Here is a 23,287-nt window from a genome sequence, read left to right on the forward strand (position 1 = left end):
TGGCTTGAGAAAGACCGCAGAGCCCTGAGGTTGCGCTGTACTTTCCGTCCTCCAGGTGGATCGAGACAGGACACAACTGTTGAAAAACGTCTTGTCCTTGGGAACTTTTTTCTTTCAGAAAGCAGGTGAGTTGATTTTGTTGCTGCGTGTACTCGTATGGGAATCTTCCCACACTTTCACTTCGTCACTATAAAGCCGTCATTACCAGGCCTTCTGTTTTACCTTCACATGCTAATGACTCATTTAGCGCTGACCATACACACGGTCGCACACTCCTGGTGTGAGGAGGAAGCGGTTACAGTGGCTGTGTTGCGTCTGTTTGTTACCCAATACACAATGACAGGGTTCTGCAGACAGAGAGATAGACAGGCCTGAGGACAGACAGTGGAGGATTGGGGGGAGGAGAGGGCTTTGAAATGACGTGTGAAATGGGAACACTGCTATTAAGTGTTGGGCTCTGGAGGAGGTCTATTGTTATCGTCCCGAAGGTCCTGCTGGGACTCATGATCTCCTGCATTAATGTGAATGTGCTCAGGATCAGACCTGTAGTCGGGGTCAAAGACCTACTAATGACCCACCGCATCAAACCCGCCCACCGTAACACTTACCAATCTACTCAACAGGCACATGCGTATACACCTGGACCACCACCGCCCGCACTCCACACCTTCATTTACTAAAGAGTATTTTGGGGGTGAGCTTTGGGGAACCCCAAGTGCTGATACGATATGGAATGTATCTGTGTGAAATGTATTCTGGGTAGTTTTGAAACCCATGGTTTGGTCAAATGTGGGTTTTTCTTCTTGGTTCATTTTAACCAGCAATGGGGTTTGCCCATATTTTACTCAGCCATTGTTAAAAAAAAACACTACAATATGCTGTTTTTAACCCGTGGTGGAGTAAAATATGGACAAACCCAATCGTTGCGTCTAAATGATCCCTGGTTGTTTCTATCCAAAAGTGGGGTTGTATCACATTTACATTTAGTCATTTAGCAGACGTTTTCATTCAAAGAGACTTACAAAGAGTTCGGGGAGCCATAAGCGATATGTCATACAAAGAGCAATAGTACAATAGGTGCTAATACAAAGTATCAGCCCATAATCGGGTCAACTATAGTTATAGTCTAGATTAATTTAAACCCAAAAGTTTGCCAATATTTTACCCAACCATAGGTTAAAAACATCTGCTTTGCTAATATGGCATTGATGGAACTTTCAGTATGTTTTCGGAAATATTGTGACGACCTTCTGTTAATTGGCCAAGATGGCAAGTTTATTGGCTAAAATAATCTCAATATGGCCATACATTGGTAAAATAACACATCAGTCTATCACAATAAATTTGTGTGCTTTGCCGGGTCTCATTGGGGCCATTTTGTTTCCATTAGTGAATACAGTAACAATATTAGCCAAGACCCTATCGTACGGGACATTGACACACACGTGTGTGTGTGTGTAGTGAGTGTTCGCAGGCATATTTGCACAACGTTATCCTGCTTGTGCGAAGCCAACAGAAGTGAAGCGATTGTCAACAGTGGAAGTCCATAAAATGTGCAGCTCACAAAGCGTGAGCAAACACTTGATTTACTCAGGATTTCCCAACAAACACTTCACGAGAGAATTAAAGAACCAGACCCTCCAATCTCTTCGAAACTGACCCCGGGTCAGATGTTATTTATATCAGAGCATCAGACTCGAAATGCAGGAAATGTTACTGTTCTAGACCTGCCGCGTCTAAATGTGGCTGTTAAAACTGATTAAAGAACACTAATGTCACGTGATTTGTAAACGGGTAGAAATGATGGAGATGACCACATAAGTCTTTCTTGGTGTGGTACGAAAGCTAGAAAATGTCATTTGAAGACATTGATGGTTGCAAAACACTGTATGTTTTACAAATATTTACAGATATTGTTATATTTTTAGATGGCCAGCAGTTCATTTTTCCTTTTTTTAAGATTCCTTTTTTACTTTAAATAAAAAATGTTTTAAGTGAAGGGTAATAAAGACTTTTGCTTTCAGATTCCTGCATTTTTGTATTGACGTCCTGTCAAATATGTTTATATCGTGACATGACTTAAATGCTCATTTGTCTTTGAGTCACAAAGGGACAGATACAAATGTAAGGTTCAATTATCCCAGAAAATAGTTTGACCCAACAATGGGTTGAAACAACCCAGCATCTTTTGACTCAACGCTGGATTGAAAATAATCCAGCATTTGTTTTTATGTGTAACTATTTCATATTACACAGCATCAGAAAAGGGCAAAACTCATGTTTATATACAGATGTCAGCAAGCTGCTGTCAGCATTCGAATAAGATTGAATGTGAGATCCATTTGCCGCCCTGATCCCTGAAAGAAACCTCACAATGGGGCAGAAATGTAAAGCCTCAGAGCAAACAGAATCACAAGATTATTGTAAGCATCTTTTTCTTCTCCGTTGCGCCGCTATGAAGCTACGTGTGAAAGTAAAGCAGCTCAAACCCTGATATTCTTCAGCTGAAGGTGCGAGAGAAACTTTAAATGCTAAGATGTGAAATTTCTCAACTGAAATATTTATTTATTAGAGTAAAATAGTTGGAGTCACTTTTTAAAGAAATTCTTGTGAGGTCCTCTTTAGGACAGTATGATCGAGAAAGATGACGTATAGAGAAAGAGATGGAAAAAGAGAGATGTACAGTGTGAGGATGAGAAGTGAATTTACGGGGGGACTGGGGGAGGGCAGTGAGACGGGGCAGGAGGGGTAGATGATTAGAATTCATCTCACGGTGCAAACAAAGGACGTAATGAAAAAGAGAGAATGCGCAAGCAAAGGAGAGAAAGTGAAAAGGTTGTACGGCTCCCCCCTAAATCACAGCCTTTGACTGGCGGCACAATCGCAGGAGAGAGGAGGGGTGGCCCGAGACCGGGATACTGGGATGGAGAGAGGGGCATTTATTATTCAGAAGGCTTTTCCCTCCAAGTATCTCGGGCAGTTTGAACAGGAGGTCAACAATTTACTCAATTACAAGACAAACTTCCCAAGAGCCCTACAGCCGGCCGACTCTCAGAGACATGAGAGCTTTTCCTCTCTCACCCGCCTCCCTCTGCTCTTAACTAGAAATGTTTGAGCCTCCTCAGGTAGGAGAGAGTTTAACCTCCTCACCACTTCACTGTTCTTCAGTCTGAGTTACTGTGAGATCCAGAGAGATCGACAAAGAGAAAAGTGAGCGCAGAGTCTCGCTCTTTGTGTCGTAATGAATAAGGAAATAGCTGATGACCCACAGAGAGGTTTGGATCAGGTGCCAGTGGCCTGTTTTTGTGGCCTGACCCTCTTTAATTTGGTCAATAAAGCCTGATGTTCATGAGAACTCCATAGGTGACGAACAATGTGCGGCAGCTTGTGTGAAGTACCTGCAGAATTGCAGATATAACCTTATTAAATAAAACCTAAACTATTTAATTTGAAACCTTTAAGTTTACTTAAAAGACTTTGGCAGCTTTTGTAGGTAATCACACGTCTTTTTTTACTATAATTGATACACCTGAGCCAGATTCACAAAGCAGAATATCAGAGGATTAGGGGTCGCCTCAACAGTCCAGAATCCCCCTAGCAACCAGACGCAGCACTTGAAACACTTTAGCAACTGCATAGCAACACCCTGCTGTTGTGCTAGTTTGAGCGGTGTTTAAAAGACTTTCTTCGGAAACGAACAGAATATGTTATATGCGCTCATTCGTTCACTCCTTCACTATTCCTTATATGAAGAATGACATTTGAGAAGAAGTAAACGAAAATGAATGAACGGTTTTGTTTATGTTGTTGCTTTGAAACGGTCTATTCCAGGACTGTCATATTTACATTTTACATTTATTCATTTGGCAGACGCTTTTATCCAAAGCGACTTACAAGTAGTTTTTTTTTATACAGTGGCACATTACTGCAGAGCAATCAGGGGTAAGGTGCCTTGCCTTGCTCAAGGGCCCTTCAGTCAAACCGGCAACCTTCTGATCACAAGCCCAACGCTCTCTAACCATTAGGCCACAGCTGACCCTCAATATGTCAATATGAATTTATGGATGGATTTGGATCTTAAAATGGTCCAAAGTGAATTTTCTACATTAGTAACAGTACATTATGATTGTTTACATTAGTTAATGCATTCCCATAAACTTACAATATATTTATCTAGTTCATGTTAGCATTTACTATACGTTTTTCGATCAAAAATTGAAACTTTATTCTTAATTCAAAATGAACCAGCATTTAGTCATGGGAATTGAGGAGTTAACAAGTGTACTTTTGATGTAACCTGAAAATCACTGTGCATTGTGGGTTAAAAAATAACTAAATTTGGCTTTGAATCATTTCAAGAAACGTTTTAGATTTTACTTAAAGTCCCAGTGAAATAAAAAAATTACACTTCCTATTTTTACATGAAATATTGCAGCGTTTATTGTAAATAGCTTCTCTTTTTAAAATTCATGTGCCCTCGTAAACTTCAGTAAAAATCTGAAAAATGCACTAGCGACTATCAATCTCAAATTATGTAAATTAGACACCCTGGGCAGAGCGTCCATTAACTCCTCCCCTTCAATTGTCAGTCTGCTCCCAGTTTCATTTCAAAATCCATCGGCTGTTTTTATACATCAAATCGCAGTGGAAAAACAAGCCACGCCCCCTTTTCCCTTCTCATTCGAAATTTAGTTTCACTCGGAAATTCGAAATATAAGGCAACAATCTGACACTTTGTTTAGCCATCGAGACGGTGACACTGTAATGATGCTTCTCTAGATAAAACAATGAGTACAAGACTCAAAACACAGCAGCGTCTCTTCCCTCCGTCTTTGTTTTTCATTCGTTCTGCGAGTGCAGTGATGGAGCTGGAGGGCGTCTGAATGCCACACACAGTCAAACTCTCTCACACACAAGTTTCAGCCAACTTCCTGCTCCTAGATTTTTTCCATGTTGTGTGCTGGAAGTTTTCTTCGCTCTTTCTCTCGTCCATGAAGCATTATAAAATAAGATATTGCTCAATAACACCGGGTTAAATACAGTAATGTAAAATATGTGTTATTCATGTGTTTAATATGATTGGAATTTCAGGAGCGTCAGGAGCTCTTGGTGTTTAGAAACGTGCACATAACCCAAGAAACGTAGAAAGTGAGTTGTGAAGTAAGTTGTGAATAGTAAGTCGTGCATATACAACTGCAAAAATACGTACAATATCGGTCAACAGTTTTGGGACATTCACTCGCATACGTGTTCATATTTTTTCCACATTTTATAAAAATAAAAATGTATCAAAATTATAAAATGAAACAAAGGAAACTATGGAAATTATGTTGTAACTTAACAGTGACTACAACAGTTGTAGTCTTTATGCATAAATGTTTTCTTGTCATTTTATTAAGTTTCTTGAGGTCTCACCCTGAGAAGCTTTTTATAAAATATTAAAAATAAAAGAGTTCCCATCTATTCTTTGCTCTTGGCTGTCCTCTCTTTATTACTCAGTCAAAGTCATTCTTTTCGGAAAAAATTATTAAATAAAATGTTAGTTTTCTCATGAAAAAACATGCATTTGCTAAATCATATTTTTGTCAACTAAACTTAAGACATTGAACCATTCAGACAAAGGTTCCTTTTGAAGCAACTTTTTGTATTGAATTTACAAAAATGTAGTCCTGTGTAGTAGACATTGCTATTTTGTGCTACAGACTTTGTACTTTTAAAACATTAAATATTAAAGTCAATTGTGTTAGCATTCCAAACTGGACATGGCGTGTGGACGATCAGTTGCAATGTGTTACAGAATGTTGACGTCGGTGCGAGCAAATCGCTGTTGCTGCCCAAGAATGATGTTTGTTTTACTGGCGTAGCGGCTTTACTGTGTTAAATCTGCTTTCTGAAGCTCTTTATGAAGGAGTTGTTAAGCTGTTATCAAGCATTGGCTGTTGAGGTTTGTCTGGCAGCTTGTGTGTGTGTGTAATTTGATCAGTGAATCTTTGACGTCGAGCATTTCTGAGCGATGTTTGGCTCACGCTCGGGCCACACACGCATGCACACACACAGAGGAATACCGCTCTCTCAGCCGAGAGCAACTTCAACTCATTTACTTCTCATCTCTCTCTTTCTCCGTGAGTTGACGGGCTCATTTGTTAGTGTTTTAGTGATGTAAATGGCTTTTGGTGACACAGTTGATGTGGATGGCTTTCTCTCACCGTGTGATGGTGGAGTGGGTGCACAGAAAAAATAACTAACTTTTCTTTTGGACACAGTTGGCAAAGTATAGTGTTTTACTTTTAAAAACTGTGTGCAAATACTTAACACGTCAAGAGTTTGCAAACAGTTTTTAATTAAAGTTTACTTAAAAAAAAACTGTGTGCAAAAATGTGCGCAAATTACCAAAAAAAAAAAACTAGGGTTTGGTGCTCTTGGGATTCGTAAAGTGAGAAACCAAAACTTTTTCACAGCCTGAATGTGTGGAGAATAAATGACTGCTGTTGACCATCGCTCATTCTGTCATAGTTTGCGAGATCGTTTTACGTACGAAAGAAAAATCGCAGACGAGATCTGTTTTATATCTTAATTAACTTAAATGATATTAAAGAGAGAGACTGCAAACGTTTTGCATAGTGCGTCTCCGATATTTATCAAAACTCTCAAGAAGGTGTCTGTCATCAGAGTTTCAGAAGAGATGTCAACAATGTCTCAAACTGAGCTCAGATTTGTCAAGTCTGCAATCAAAAGTTAAAGGAGTAGTTCATTTCAATATTTGCCCCCATTGACTTTCCATTAGTAGGAAAGGGGGATAAATTCTGAACTGTCTGAACTGAGTGTGCTGCTTTAATATTATTGAAGATCTCAATTTGAACTCAAACGTTTCTCGTCAAATTGACTCAAATACATATTTTTTTATGTAGTTGTATCATTTGTTTGTAATTTTATATCTCTATATAAAACGGAGAACTCCATCCGATCTCCTGGCCACGAAAGAGCCGCATCTGGGACCTCACTGGAAAGATCTGTGCGAGTCATGTCACCAAATTACCCTTTAAATGTGATCCATAATGTTACATAAGTGAAAAGAGAATGACTCGGGCTGGAGTCCAGTGATCTGGCATTAACAATGCACAGGTCCACAGCGAAGCCGTTCTCACTAATGATTTAGACATGCGTATAAACACTCATGTCTGCGACTTTATCCCAGTGCAATGAATCAGATTTGACCCAGAAGGACCACACAATGTGTTGAGCTGCACGTGTGTAACCCCTGAAAATATATGAGGAGTTTGGTTCCAAAATGAGATAACTCTGTTTTTCAAAGTTATCAAAAATCAAGTTTTTTATTGTGCATTCCAATCAATTTTAATCAAACTGCAGTTGGTTGGTTTTGATTTGAGGCACAATAACTCAACAAATACAGCTAACTTACACAATTAAACCCAACTAATTGAAAACATAATGAAATGATTTTTGAAAATCCTCATATGTCAACGTTTTAAAGAGTAAATATATAGATATTGTTAAGGTCCTACTTTGGTTTATGGAGTACATACATACAGGCAGTTATTATTATCTTACTTCTTGACTGACTCTCAAATGTTTCGTTCGGCGATTCATCTGTCTAATCCGCCTCCTTTCTGTCAGCCCACTCTGATCTTATTGGTCAGATGGTCTAGTCTGCTGTGATTTGTCTACCACGTGCAGTATCGCATATGGAACGGCGGGCATGACACGCAGTGACCCAAATCTAACCTTGAACTGAACTTAGAACAACAGATGACTCGTTTTTTTTGTGATTCAGAATCAGAGTTTTGTGATTCAGAGTTTGATATTCGTTCACTTTCGGCTTTACAACTTGGCAGACTGCTTACGTTCACACACAGCAACATTACACACCGCATGAAATGTATTTTTAAGGACATTGTAATAAATACTCTTTAAAATCTGTGAATCTTCACATTGGAATGAACAGGAGATTTGGTGGAGTTCCCGGTTGTTTCATCTCAGCATTAACTCAGTCTCAGATGTTCCTCCAAAAATTGCTCAGGAGAAATGAAAACAGAACAAAATGAGACTATGGAGGTGTACAAACACATGGAGTATGGAGGTGTAAATTGAATGTAGATTCTTGTAGAGGTAAAATAATCTGGATTTGGGTAAAACTGATGAGAAATGTATGAGTTCACATTGAGATCGCGGATGGCGATGTTTTTGTGTAAAGAAACAGGACTTGCCTTTGCACAGGTACAGTTATAAGCCAAAAGTGCTTTTTAATACTGTTGGTCAACATATATGTGTGTTTAAAGTCTGGCGAATGTAAATAGTGTGTCTCCGCTGGCCTTATTAGTGCAGCAAATCCACATTTTGCTGAGGAAACGTTAAAATATAGTCGAGCAGCGAGAGCTCACAGTACTGGAAGCCGCCATATTGTTTTGGCTATACTCATGCGACTGACCGCGAAATACGCATACGTGTGACGTCATCGTTTTCAGAAAGTTCCGTCTTACAGTTTACATGGAAACGAAATCAGCGGCGTTTTCAAATAGCTGCACTTTGAGACCCATTTTCAAAAGATTGCGTTTTCAGTCCCCTAAAACACAGTTTCTGTGTAAACAGATGACCAAAAGCCATAATTCTTTTAACGTTTCACTTGAAAACGATCGTGTGTAAACAGCCTCAAATAGAGAGACATTTGCCTCTTTTTGTCAGGAGGAATGAGATAATAAAGAGATTATGAGTGTGCTTGTGGTTAATGAATAGCATTTATTGCGAAACTGACCCTGCTCTTTCCACACCCTTTAACGCATCATACGCCATCTTGGCCAATAAATGAAAAATTACTCACTGCACCTTTATGAATGTGAATTTTAAACTGCATCCGCCCTCAGGTCAGACAGAAACATGATCTCAGCCCGCATCACGTCCCGTGTGCGTGTGGGGATGCCCTGCATGCTGTCACACTAGCTTGAAAATCTAAAGGTCTCTTGTGATTTCTGTCTTCAGAAAAAAGGGAGTGTTCTCCTGGAATTCATGTTCCTCTTGTTCTCCTTCTAGCTTCATAAGAGCTTCTCTCGTATTCCTGCTCCACTTATAATACTACCGTGACGATACTGTGGTACAGCGATGGTACCGGATGGTTAAACCATGGTACTTTGTATGCTACATTGACATTAATGTGGTATTTTTGATCACCATGGAATGTTTTATGACTTAAAATAATAATCTTTTCTTAGAAAGAAATTACAGTAGCAAATCCCGAAACGTATGCGCACGTCTGCTGGGCCACCCGTGATGATTCTGGTTATTTTGTCTATTTTACACATAATCCTCGTGGTCACGGTAAGTCCAGGGGTTATTACGAGGTTTCAGGGAGTCTATTCTGAGTCCCTTTAGATGGTGTGAGACTGTGGTCACAGAGAAACTGCCTGTTTTTGTTCACCTACACTTTATAAGTTGGGGATGGGAACTGAATATTAGACTTAGTAAATTATGGATCAGTATAGAAACAATAGAAGTCTAAGACAAGTCCGCACAAATATTGTATTTGTGTGTGTGTGTGTGCGCATGTAGTCCAGCTGTGTTCCAGCTGTGAGTGTTTTGATGGAGCAGTTTTCCTGCTTCATCCTTCCAGCCGGTGTTACTCTTGCAGTCCTCATAGAGAGTTCAAAGAGAAGTCTGTGACTTTTGCACATTAATATCCTGATACAGTTAATGCCTGAAGACGTTAACTACACACAGAACTGAGAGAGGGAGAGAGAGAGAGAGAGATGAGAAGAATGTGAATGTGAAGCTAATAACGTTATAAATTATGAACACGTTTTGTGGAAAGGCAAGCGAGCGAGAGCTGGTGGAGGTGTGAGGATTTTGTGGGTGGGTGGGGGTACAGAAAACCACAGGTATGGACGGGGCAGGATGGGCGGTCAGTCTGGAGAGAGTGAGAAAGAGAGAGAGAGACGTAAAGGTTAGGAACGAAAGGAGGGGAACAGATGTTGGAAAAACGAAGACGCCCTTTTTCAGCGACGTTTCCATGAAACAGTTTATGGTTGCCATCACAACATCTGCTGATTTAACACTGTAAAATTTGACTTTTATAAACGTGTTTCACCTCTTTGTATAAAATTGGCAAAGCATTGCATTAGCGGCACAGATGACACGAGTCGGTCACACACTTTTAATACGACAACATAACAACTTTGAATACAAAAGTGTCCGCCAAATATTATCAATGCACCTTTAGCTATTGATTCTGTGTTTATTTAGACAGTTTTGTGATAAGGTAACAGGTGGCCGAATGCCGAATGTATAGTGTAGCATCTGTCCGCATTCAGACTCACAAAAGCTGCAAAAAACGGACTGATGACAGACCAGCGTTCTTGTTGATACTTTGCCTACGTCATGTCAAGCAGTCACTTGTATTCCCCCGGCCCTCGGGTTGAGTCTGATGTCCAGTGAACGAAACAAATATCTGAGGAATTCCATTAGGTTATAAAAACAATGCCAAAATTGGAAAACAAAGTTCACCATTAAAGAAAAAACAACAGTACTGCAGAAGTGGGGAGAGAGGGGGAAAAAGAGGTGGAATCTCGCGGCGTTTGGCCCGAGCCCAAGCCCGGCCCTTTCTCTCCTCTCTTTGGGCCACATCAGGAGCGCCTGGCTACATTAGGGCGGCCATTATCCGCTCCAAGTCATAACAGCCAGAACACCCACCTCGACCGGCAGGGAGGGAGGGAACGGCGGAGGGATTGGGGGTTGGGAAGAGAGACGGAGCGAGAAAAGCACTGAGCCAAGAACGAGAGAAAAGGGAGAGAGAGTAAAAAATGAGAGTGTCAGAGACTTTAACACTATTTACTCTGTTTATGAACCATCACAGACAGACAAGTCAGAATGGAAAAAATCTTGGAAACTCACAGCGTCTCTCATATGAAAATTACAATGTTTTTTCATAGTAAAACTATCAACCATCAATCAGTATTTTGGTGGATTGTTCACCATTTGTTTTACAAAAATGATATCTATGTTGTTACTTTAGTGCAATTGTGGTCAATGTGTGGTTACCGAGTTGTTCCCAACCTGTATACATTTCTGAAGATTTTTGAAAGAAGGTTAACAACTGACATTTATGAGGCACCATTGACTATCATTGTAGAAAAAATTTATATGGTATTCAATGGTGCCCCAGAACTGTTTGCTAGCATATCAAATATCTAATTTTTGGTCAAAAAGGATTTAAAAAATCTACGTTGGTAGTCAATGGTATCTTAGAAATGTCAGTTGCTAACATTCTTCCAAATATCGTTATTCGTGGTGAACGGCACAAAGACATTTTTAAAGCTTTGGAGCAACTTGAGGGTCAGAAAATGATGGCAGAATTGTCATCATTTTTGGGTGGACTATCCCTTTAAGTGCACTCTGACCTTCACCGAATAATTGCTTATAATATTAATAAAAAAATAAAAATATTTTTCTCAAATACAATTTGCGACCCTCACAACTAATTACGTGTCAGAATAATTACAGTAATTTAATATGTAATGTGTTTTATTTTGCTGGGCTGAAATGTGCTTGTTTCAGTGCCCCAAATGCCAAATAGAGATTTTTATAGACGTTAATATATTAACTACACGCCCTTATTCCTATTGTTAATGTGTAGGCCTCACTCAGGCGCACACAAATGCACGTTAACTTTAAATGACATGTCGTTTCTGAGTTCTTGTCCCGTCAATCCCTGTGTGTTCTGACAGGTGTGTGTCCATATGTGCTTCAGCGTGTGTGTGTGTAGGAGACCTCCCTCCTGGTATTTATTGGACCAGGCAGCTGTGACTTCATAATAGATCTCTATTTAGCGTCTGAAACTCATTAGCACACGTTACCGGATCTACACCTACACACATGCACATGAGTTAAAATCATACTCATGCTCTTAAAGGGATAGTTCATCCAAAATTAAAGTTCTCCCTGTTGAGAAAAGCAGCATATGCTGGGTTAGGTATGTTTTGATGCTGGTTTGCCCAGCACATGACCAGCTAAGGAACAGCTTAAACCAGCGCAAACCAGCATCAAAACATACCTAACCCAGCATATGCTGCTTTTTCAACAGGGCTGTCACTGTTTATTCGCCCACGTGTGGTTGAAAACCTGCACATGACTCTTTCTTCAGTGGAGCACAAAAGACGATATTTTGAAATATGTCTGGAAGTTAATGGCGTTCAGTGTCGTTCGGTAACCAACGTTCTTCAAAATATCTTTTTTTGTGTTTTGCAGACGGTTTTGGAATGACTTGAAGGCGAATAAACGATGACAGTATTTTCATTTTGGGTGATAAAATGGTTAGGAAGCACATGAAATGTGTTCTCGTTGATGTTTGCAGGTTTGTATAACGTGTACATCATTTGTCGTCACAGGGATCCGTGGGTGTACAAGCCGTTCCCGTCTCAATGTTAGTGGATATGCAGCCACACCAGGGGCTGTACCACTACGACAACACTGCCCATCAACCAAGCAGAGGGTGAGAGCCATTACATTACATAGCAACACAACATTTCTTTTTATTTAAATACACCTGATTTACTGACACACGAATAGTGTCATTGCCGAACATACGGATTGTGAGAGAAATAATAAATCTTTTAAGTTTTCAAGCATCAGCAGGGACTTCTTGAGTCTCCTTTCCTTTCCAAACATGACTTCTTCATAAAAACAATGATGTCATGATGCAGGCGCATTGACAGTGCGGTTAGGATACAGCGAGGCCTGTAAGTTTGGCAGTGCTCCTCTCTGTGATGTAGAAATCTCCCCTCGCTCGCTCCTCCTCCCCCAGCCCTCCTCCTCCTGCTGAATGCCACCCATGTTGAAGCGGCGTCAGCCTCGCTCGCTCGCTCTCTCTCTCTAAGAATCTCTCTGTCTCTCGCCCACTTTCCCTATGACAGCTGCTTATTACTGGTCAGAGAGCAGAAACTCTCCGCATGACTGACCACACCAGACTCGGGTTACCTCAGAGAGAGACTTTATTCAGTCATTTCATCCCAAAAACAAAGGTGGAAAATGCATTTTTGTCCAATGGATTAAATCCTTATAGTCTCACTATTTTTAGTTTTAGGAACTTTTAAAGCAGTTAATACTCTTGCTTTTACCTAAACGTTCTTTCACCATCAACTTCATTCTTTCTACTTATTTGACTATATTATGTCGATGTGACTTTTTTTCCCTTAAAAAACAAATTTTGAAACGCAAGATTAAGTCTAAAAACAATTAAACTTAATAATTCTATGGACCAAAATGTGCCAACAAATCTATTCTGACTTGTAGTCGATTTCAACAAATGTGTCTGCAACGTTAATAAGTTTGTACAACTATATTCCACATCTTCTAGAGCCATATCAGAGATTTGTGTGCTGAACAAACCCAGATATGGAAGTTTATTCACAAAAAAATTACAGTTTCAACAGTGACCAATGAGAGAGAGAGCTTTGGGCAGAGGTTCGGGGGAGAGAGAGAGAGAGAGAGAGAGAGAGAGAGAGAGAGAGACTGATGGATTAGTGGGAGAAGACTAGACTGCTGCAGAACACACACGCTGTTGTAAATCATCAGAGACACCATCACAAAATATGATGACGATGAAGAAGAGATGAGAAAAATAGACAGAGACCAAGTTATTTCAATCTTAAATCAAAGAGAAAGAGTCAGACAACGAGAAGAGAGAGAGAGAGAGAGAGAGAGAGAGAGACAGGAAGAAGAATGTCGGGGATTCCCACTCGTATGTCTTGAGTCTTTCCTCAGATGTGGTTTGTGGAAAAGCTTAAAGTCCCCGTGAACCGGAAGTTGCAATCCTTCCGTATTATGACGCATTACCGAGTGAAAAGGAATTTCAAAGGAATGATTGGGCGTGGCACGCGTTTTTCACTGCGGATTTGATTGGATGTGCAAAAACAGCTGTTGCATTGATTTTGAAATTGAAACCGGCCAAGCCGTCCAATTGTCGTCATTTCAGATTTCAACTGAAGATTTTGAAGATACATTAATTTTAGAATGAAAGTGACCAACATTGATAATCTATTTACTATACACGCTGCAATATTTCATGAAAAAATAAGAATTGTAATTTTTTATTTCACTGGGACTTAAAGGTTGTGGCGCCTTGTAGTGGCCATAACCATGCATTACAATTAATAGACAGAGACAATTAATAGTCCTCCACTTTTAAGTGTTTTCAGTTAAACACTTGATTATATTGATGTGAACAAACCTCCTGATCTTATGACCTCCCAAATTACAAAATAAAAAATGTTATGTTTTAATTTAGTTGTCCATGTGGACAAACAGTTCTGCGATGATTTCAAGTCCCAAACACTGCAAAGGAAACATGTTCATATTTATTTCTAAACAACACGTTGTTTGTCTAGAAATAAATATGTAATTAACAATATATTAAAATAACAAAATATGTACTCTGCCTGTGTGCAGACTGGCTCCCTCAGTACGATCTCAATACAGTGAGAGGTTATCTGCATGTGTGGCGCTCCCCAGTGCTCAGTCAGCAGACAGCAGAGACATGTACAACCCCTCCATGACCCCTGGAGCCTGCATGGATCCCTACATGAGGCCGCCACATGCACCCCCACCCCACAGCATGATGGGACATCGCAGTATGCCTCCGCCAGTGGGTGAGTATGAACTCGTTTGACCTTTTCTTTAAAAATGCTTAATCTACAAAATTATAAAGACTTATTATCACCGTGTTCTTCAGCTGTCAGCGGCGCCCCCTACTGTAACCAGAACATGTTGTCATCGCATCACAACCAGCTGGGATCAGAGCACATGAGCTCAAGAGACGGTGAGGTGCCCAAACGTCTGTTTTTCGGTCACGTCGAATTCATTGCTTTCTAAGCCGTGACAACCTGTAGACAATCTGCCGTATCTCATTTGCATCTGCCGTATATTTTCTAAAACGTAACAAATGTGATGATTACTAAAGAACTTCTCTTTGTCTGACAGCCTCTTGTTTCGCTACACCCCGCTCCATGTTAAAGCTGAGTAAGAAGCGTGCGCTGTCCATTTCTCCCCTGTCCGACGCCAGCGTGGACCTGCAGACGGTTATACGCACATCTCCCAACTCGCTGGTGGCGTTTGTTAACTCTCGCTGTGGGCAAAACGCTGCCAGCTCATACGGGCATCTGTCTGTGGGTGCCATGAGGTAAATATGCAAGAGTTGCACAATTCTGCGCCATGAGATTTATGCCATATGATGCAAGTCGTACAAATACGCAGGATTATTAGATAAAATAACAATGCACGGTTCAGATGTCAACAGAACCTTCCTCATGATCTCATTAACTTCTCTTCCTTACAATTACAGTCCATCGCTGGGTTATTCAGGCTCAATGAACTACCAGTCCCGACCTCAGGGCAACATTTACAGCAGTCCACACGGTCACCCTTCTCCATCCTGCCATGGACCTTCACCACGCTTGCCCCCGCACAACCCCAGACTTCACGTTACCCCGAAACACCCGCATGTGAGATTCCTCTCATCCCCCCATCGCGTTCTGTCATACAGCATTCAGCGTTGAGTAAGAATTAACATGTGCATGTGTGAATCTTTAGCTGAAGACAGAACCTGTTTTGGGTAGCGTGATGGACAGCATTAAGAATCTGGAGGATCATTCAGAAGGAGATGTGGCGAGTCCATCATCAACTGGAACCCAGGTAATGAAAAGTAACCCATTGTGCTTGACCGGCCTAATCACAAAGGCCAAAAAAAATTTGGAACTGCATTTGTGCGCTATACTATTCGATTTTGTTGTTACAACCTCAAGCTTTCTCTGCATAGCGATTGAGCGAGTGACTGTGTGTGCATTCTCTCAATTATACAACAATCTTGTGAGTATGTAAGTTGAAATCTGGACATTTGTCTTTTAACTAGAGATGCACCAATATATCGGCCAAACAATCGGTTTTAAATCAGTTTAAAAACAGCCAATGGTCAGGACCGATATGTCAATCAAAAGAGGATAGGAAAATGCAACTAATTTGTGCTCTGTATATAGACAACGTGAAGTAACATCATTCGTATGATGTTCAATATTAATAGTAATTATATGAATGAATAACATTAAGAAAGTTTAATTTAATCTTCAGTATCGGTATTGTTAGATATCACCCGGAATAAATGACTATCGTTATCGGTGCATCTCTAGTTTTAACATTTTTGCTTTGCTCTGTGTGCAAACTATGTTATGTTTTTCACAGGATCCTCTTATGGGCCTACTAGAGGGCCGAGATGATCTCGATAAGGAGGAGAAACCAGAACCAGAGGCCATTTATGAGACCAATTGTCACTGGGAGAGCTGCAGTAAAGAGTTTGATACCCAGGAACAGCTCGTGCACGTAAGCCTATTTCCTTTTACTGTAATAGTACAAATGCTCAACGTGAACAAATTCACCTCACAGATTTTCAGGAGCAAACCATGCTAGTGAAATCAGAAGCGTCAAATAAATCACTTTGTCTCGTCTTCAACAGCACATCAATAATGAGCACATACACGGAGAGAAGAAAGAGTTTGTGTGTCACTGGGTGGACTGCTCTCGAGAACAGAGGCCGTTTAAAGCTCAGTACATGCTTGTCGTCCACATGCGCAGACATACTGGAGAAAAACCTCACAAGTGCACTGTGAGTATGCGTAGACTGTCCATTCGTCGTCAGTGTCCTGTTTTTTTTTTTAGGTTGTAAATGTGTGTCTGTGTCTTAGTTTGAAGGCTGTAACAAAGCGTACTCTCGCCTGGAGAATCTGAAGACTCATCTGCGCTCGCACACTGGTGAGAAACCTTATGTGTGTGAACACGAGGGGTGTAACAAAGCATTTTCCAACGCCTCAGACCGAGCCAAACACCAGAACCGAACACACTCCAATGAGGTATAAAAGCATTCTTCAACATGTACTGTACACACTGTATAAACATAAATACCTGCGTTGTCATTTTTGTCTGTGTATTTCTTTTAAAAACCATACTCTCCTACTTCTGTCCTTTAGAAACCGTACGTTTGTAAGATTCCTGGCTGTACGAAGCGCTACACTGACCCGAGCTCCTTAAGAAAGCATGTGAAGACGGTACATGGACCTGAGGCTCACATCACTAAAAAGCACAGAGGGGACACCGGCCCACGTCCCCCAGGATCTGGAATAACCCCTGCAGGTCCCGAACTGCTCATAGAGAAAGAGGAGCGGAGCAGAGAAGACTGCAAATTACTTGCTCCAGAATCCACACTGGTAAGATTTGCAGATGCGCTGTTCGCTGGATATCAGATATAAGCTGTCTTTTTAAACCATTGTTAAGGGAATAGTTCACCCAAAAAATGGACGCTATTTTATGCTAATAAAAATTACTATTGTCAAGTCAATGGGGACCATTTTTGGTTGAACTATTATTTAACAAAAGCTCATTATCTTAATTTTCATTTTCTTAGCGGATATCTACTTGTGTAATAAGCAAAACCTTAACGTCAGAGTTTCATTCTGCTCCCTCTTTTTCCAGCAGAAATCCCAACCAAGCCCTGGCGGACAGTCGTCCTGCAGCAGCGAACGTTCCCCGCTAGGGAGCACCAACAACAACGACAGCGGTGTTGAGATGAATCTCAATGCAGCCGGCAGCCTTGAAGACCTGACAACACATGAGGAAAATGGGAACACTGGTGCAGTTGACTCCAGTGGTGGTGTTGGATCAGGAGGGATGTGCATGTCTGTACAAGCCTTAAAAAGGCTGGAGAACTTGAAGATTGACAAACTGAAGCAGATTCGACGACCAACACCTCCTGGACGGAATTCAGGAAATAAACTTCCTGCTCTCTCAGGTACAAGACCAAGCAAAATGCACCTAACAACCTTTCACAAATTATTCTTGAATTTATTGACGTGATGCAACTTGTATTTGCTATACATATACATATATATATATGTATATATAAAGGGATTGCTATGCTAACCTAGCTTCGTTGTTAATTCCTTTCAGCAACGGGAGAGATGACTAGCATGTGTGCGCCCTCCCCATTGCTCTCTAACCGGCGAGTAATGGAGCTCTCTGCCCATGAGGTGGGAGGAGGTGGGATGGGTATGTCATGCCCGCCAAACGATCGGCGTGGAAGTGGCACCAGTAGCCTCAGCTCTGCCTACACAGTGAGCCGACGTTCATCTATGATCTCTCCTTATCTCTCAAGTAGACGCTCCAGTGATGTCTCTCAAGTCGGTCTGAGTGGTCACTGCCAGTCTGTGATGGGGCCTGACGTACCCAATGACCAGTTATCTTCTCAAAACAGCCAAAGGCCTGGATCATGTCAGAATGCTGGTGGATTGCCTGGTCTACAAAGTCTTACTCCTGCACAGCAGTACAGTTTAAAGGCTAAATACGCCGCCGCGACTGGCGGACCACCACCCACCCCTCTACCCAACATGGACCAACCTGGCACCCCAGGCAGACACGTTACGTTCCTGAGAGAACGCCACAGCCAGCCTCTTCCTCCTTTTCTGCAGCAAGGGGGCACAAGAAGGCACAGTGCCAATGCTGAATACAGCACTGGAGTGATATACCCACATCAGGCACCTGGCAACAACACAAGGCGTGCCAGTGATCCAGCACGCTCGGGGGCTGACCCGCAGGGCTTGCCCAAAGTGCAACGCTTTAACAGCCTGAGTAACGTCTCGCTTATGAGTCGGCGCAATGCATTGCAGCAGTGTGGCTCTGACTCCATTGTAAGCCGTCATATGTACTCACCACGACCACCAAGCATAACTGAAAATGTCATGATGGAAACTATGGCCATGGAATCTCACGGGATCACTGCAGAAGGCAGAGAACATGGCAACATGATCCAGGGTGGGGACAGAGCCTACATGGGCTACCAGCAACATCACCACCACCCTCACAATGCCAGTCAACTCTCTCCTGGACAAGAAAGCCTTGGATGCTTGGATCAAGTCTATCAATCTCAGATGCAAGGTAATTACCAGGGCCAGCGTGACGATATGTGTGCCACTGGGGTAATGGGTCAGAACGACATGGCAAACAGTCTTCTACAGCAAGCTGAGTATGGCATGAGCACCTGTCAGCTGAGCCCCTCTGGCCCACACTTTCCCAGTCAGGGGCAGCCGGGCGATGAATCAGGGCCCTGGGGACCGACCAACCCGCTCCATAGCCCCCAGACCAGCATTCAGTACCAGGCCGCAGGCATGCAAGGGCAACATTACCCTCAACAGAGTGTATATGACTCCACCACTAACCCTAGCCATCAAAGAGTAGCAATAAAACCAGAGCAGTTCCATCCCTCCATTGGAGGATCCAGCTCTTGCCAGAACAACAAACCTTTACACCAGCAACGCCTTACTGGGAACATGCAAGGATATCCACCACAGTCACAAGGACAGAGCCTGATGGGAAGGTCCTCCAATGCCAACTGTGACTTCCATCACGGTCAGATGGAAACACAAGCTGGTCTTCAGCAGCAGAGCCAGACTGCAGCATTCACAAGTGGAGGAATAAGTCTTGGATGTGCTGGCTCTGCGTTGGCAGAAAGCCGCAGGTCGCAGACGCCATTGCATCAAATGAAGGAGATGTTGGTGAGAAACTACGTGCAGTCTCAGCAGGCTCTTATGTGGGAACAGCAACAGGAGCAGAGGCTAGCTGACGGTCTCTCTGGGAAGCCAGACGGCATGGACATGGGAATACAAACAGCAATAATGCAGCTCAGTCCCCAAGCTAACCAGTATCATGGCACCAGTTACCAAGGCTACCCAAACCAGAACATGATGAGTCCACAGCATAATCGAATTCCCAGTTCAATGAAAGAGCATACAGGTAATATCCAGAGCTCCTGCTATGGCCAGGACATGGTACCCCGTCCACCTCAGGGACGGAAGCCTCTAAGTCGTCAGAATAGCCTCACTCAACAGACAAATGGAGCATACCTGGGAAGCCCACCACAACTGAGTCCCGTCCACTCCACCACCAGTCCTAGAAGAGGAGTACGCTTACCACCCGTTCAGCAACAGCAGCAGCATTCAGAAAACTTCAACAACAACAATCCTCTGTACTACTCGGGTCAGATTCACATGCACCATGACATAGAGAAGACTTTGGAACCCCAGGATGGTCCGTGCCTGGCCCAGCAGCACCTGACAGACCCGGCACCCATGTCCAATGCCTTAGAGAACCTGGACTTGGAGAATGCTCAGATTGACTTTACGTCCATTATTGATGACCCGGAGCCTTCATCTTTCAGTCCAATCAATGCACCCATGGGGCACCACCAGTGCTCCTCTCAGACGTCCTCTCGTCTCACCACACCCCAGACATCCATGACTCTGCCCAGCGGCCTATCCAATATGGCAGTCGGGGACATGACCTCTGTGTTGACATCTCTGGTTGGAGAGAACAAATATTTGAACACGCTGTCTTAAAGTCTTTATATAATTGAAGGAGGTCCTACTATTCTCCTATGGGCCAAAACGAGCATGTGGACTCAGAAATGAAATGCTCCAGTGCCCAACATGGGATTTCACAGATTTTGTGTATCTGACGTAATCGTTTTGGTTGTGTAAAATATGTTGCTAAACGCTACCACAGGAGCCTTATTGTTATTGCAAGGGCATTCCAGTCACTACTATGGGATTGTTTATGGTAGAAATCTGTTAAGATGTAAATACTGTATAAGCGTTGAACTGTAAATGGGTGATATAAAATCTTGAGACATATCTTGACTTGCGACTGGCGAAAAAGCCATTAGAGCATCACAAAACAGGATATAAAGTATAGGAGTCTGGGTGCGTTGTAGGCACGCTCTACTAGTTGAGGCAGGATAAAAGTGCCTTTCACCACTGCGGCCTAAAATGTTTGATTTCTCACAGGTACTACATGTCAGAAAGAAGATGTAATGTGTCAGAACGACACAAATACTCTGATGGATGGATATACACAAGCACAGAGTATAAGCGAAAGGTAGAAAGGGTGTTACTTAAAAATACAAACTCAGAGCTAACCGTCGTAATGGCAGGTTATAGGACAGTATTTTAAGCCTTATCTTTCTAGATTTTGTGTCATTCAAAGGTTTAGTGTTTGTTTTCTGCGTTGTCTGCTTTCAGACAGCAGGTACATTAAATGGTAACGGCACTGAGTTGCGTTTTCGTAAGATTTTTTCTTTCTCTGCGCTACATGAACCAAGCTAGCATGCACACGCATTGCACTGACAACAGCACTGAGCTGAGGAACGTCGTGAAATATATATATTTTAAAGATTCTATATAGTGTACAGTACAGTGCAGGTACAAGTCATTTTTGCCAGAAACGTACTTAACACAGGTAAGCAAACGCAAATGCAAACGCATGGTCAGGCGCTACACGATTTATATTTGAATGAGTTGATTCAGCGTACTTACGTTATTGCGATGTTCTTTCGTTAATATTGCATTAACAAACATCAACACTCAAGGGGGCGCTACAGTTGCCTTCAAAATTCTGTTATCATTAGCTAATAATTAGCATATTCTTGTTAACTAACTTCTCTGTCCTTCAGTTTCACAGCAGTGTTGCTTTGTTATAGCATTTGTTTGATCTGAAAGAGAAAACTGACCATAGAGCACCCCTCGCTGTCACTAAATCATGTTTTCATAGTTAGGAGCCTCTGCATTCACATACTTATGTGCTTAAGGTCTTGCTTGACTTGTCAAGTTATTGATTTCAAGTGTTTTTCAACCCTTTGTATGCATTGTGCCTAACCGGTTTGAAAAATCCTTTTTCAAGAACGTGTTATAGAGGGACACAGTATAAATGAAACTCTTTAAAAATCCAGTTTCTGTGGCATACCAAAGATAAACTGGCACTGAGAAAGTGCACATCCACTCACAGGATTCTTATGTACGTCCGTATTGCTGTGACAAAGAATGTTTTGTATCACTTCCTCTTTTTTTGTAAGAAAAAAAAACATGTTGTGGTATTGCATATAAGTGTGTTTTTATATCTGTCACAGTTCACTCAAACTTTTTTGCTGGCAAAAGTTCGCAACAGTTTTATAATATTAGCATTTATCTCATCTATTTACAAAAGAACGTGATATTTTTGCGTACCGTTTTCTACATTTTTGTACAAAGGTACTATATTTTACCAGTTTATAAATAAACGGAGCCTGTGATGGAAGAAAACGATGTTGTATTATGATGTTTCATGTTTGCTTTCACTCTTGAACACAGCAGATGTATGTAAACCAGCTGGAAAAAAAAGTAGATTTAAGACAAACTTGTATTTTAAAATTTGCCAGATTTCGTTTTTTAACCTTCTGTAAAAATCTGCACTTGGGTAGTTGACAAATAAATGTGTTCTATGCTCTGACAGCAAAGATTTTGAAGAAAGCTAACCACAGAGAAAATCGTTCTTATGTTACTTTATTAATATTTATAGTTAGCCTATAACATAATGTAACATATATTGTTAAAAGTTTTTTGCAGTCACACTATATGACAGTATATTTTTCAACTTCTCGTTTTCGTGCGTGTTGCCTTGTTAGAAAGCAACAACCCAAGGTGTTTCCAAGCTGTCAATGCAAGTTGCAAGAACGCGAGTCAATGAAACGGTAGTGTCTTTATTTTTAGAGGGACAGCTCACACAAAATATGAAAAACCTGTATGACTTTCTTTCATCTGCAGAACACAAAAGAAGATATTTTGAAGAATGTGGGTAACCATACAACATTGACTTCCATTGAATGAACACAAAACCACTTTTCTCAAAACATCTTTCTGTTCCACAGATAAAAATAGTCCTATACAAGTTTTGATCAATAAATGATGACCACGTTCCTTTGGTTGAACTACAACTTTTTGGGTGTGGGACCGCGTCACGGTCCTCTAGGTGGCGCCAACATTCAGCTCACGGTCGTTGTGTCTTTACAGCTGAGCCACACAGGGTTTACGTTACTCTGGCACATAAGATCCCTCCTTTGGTTACAAAGAGAACATTTCTGACGAAGATAATCCTCTCCATACTTATCCTTTCCCTGTCCCCAATTATAAGATCAAAAGAGAGATTTGACTACATGCCTGTGTGTGTGCATACAGCAGTGACTCCTGGTCCCTGGTACCCTGAGTCGGCCTCAGATCTTAATACTGTTTCTGCATTTAACCAATGAAGACCTGCCCTCTACATGGCCATCGCCAACTCCGCTGACTCAATTCCCCCATCTGTTATTTTCTAGAAAACTGACTCTGATCCTCTACGCTTCTTCCTTTCGCTCTCATACTCTGTTGTTTGGAAAGCGTAT

The 23,287-nt window shown here is 41.6% G+C and overlaps 1 protein-coding gene across 2 annotated transcripts in view; it reads left to right on the forward strand.

The window, feature by feature from the left end:
- Positions 1 to 22,165, forward strand: part of gli1 (GLI family zinc finger 1) — a 35,540-nt gene extending 13,375 nt beyond the window's left edge. Inside the window, exons 2-13 of one of the 2 annotated variants that reach the window (XM_079460025.1) lie at positions 12,393 to 12,496; positions 14,452 to 14,651; positions 14,735 to 14,821; positions 14,983 to 15,181; positions 15,344 to 15,503; positions 15,592 to 15,693; positions 16,237 to 16,374; positions 16,508 to 16,657; positions 16,737 to 16,901; positions 17,019 to 17,255; positions 17,521 to 17,836; positions 17,995 to 22,165. In XM_079460025.1, coding sequence (XP_079316151.1) covers positions 12,426 to 12,496; positions 14,452 to 14,651; positions 14,735 to 14,821; positions 14,983 to 15,181; positions 15,344 to 15,503; positions 15,592 to 15,693; positions 16,237 to 16,374; positions 16,508 to 16,657; positions 16,737 to 16,901; positions 17,019 to 17,255; positions 17,521 to 17,836; positions 17,995 to 20,435 — 4,266 coding nt within the window. In that variant the 5' untranslated portion in view covers positions 12,393 to 12,425 and the 3' untranslated portion in view covers positions 20,436 to 22,165. The remainder of the gene's footprint in view (positions 1 to 12,392; positions 12,497 to 14,451; positions 14,652 to 14,734; positions 14,822 to 14,982; positions 15,182 to 15,343; positions 15,504 to 15,591; positions 15,694 to 16,236; positions 16,375 to 16,507; positions 16,658 to 16,736; positions 16,902 to 17,018; positions 17,256 to 17,520; positions 17,837 to 17,994) is intronic. The other variant, XM_079460026.1, reaches the window with a different exon arrangement.
- Positions 22,166 to 23,287: the final 1,122 nt, after the last annotated feature.

The sequence above is a fragment of the Barbatula barbatula genome (assembly GCF_947034865.1).
Source record: "Barbatula barbatula genome assembly, chromosome: 7".
NCBI lineage: Eukaryota > Metazoa > Chordata > Actinopteri > Cypriniformes > Nemacheilidae > Barbatula > Barbatula barbatula.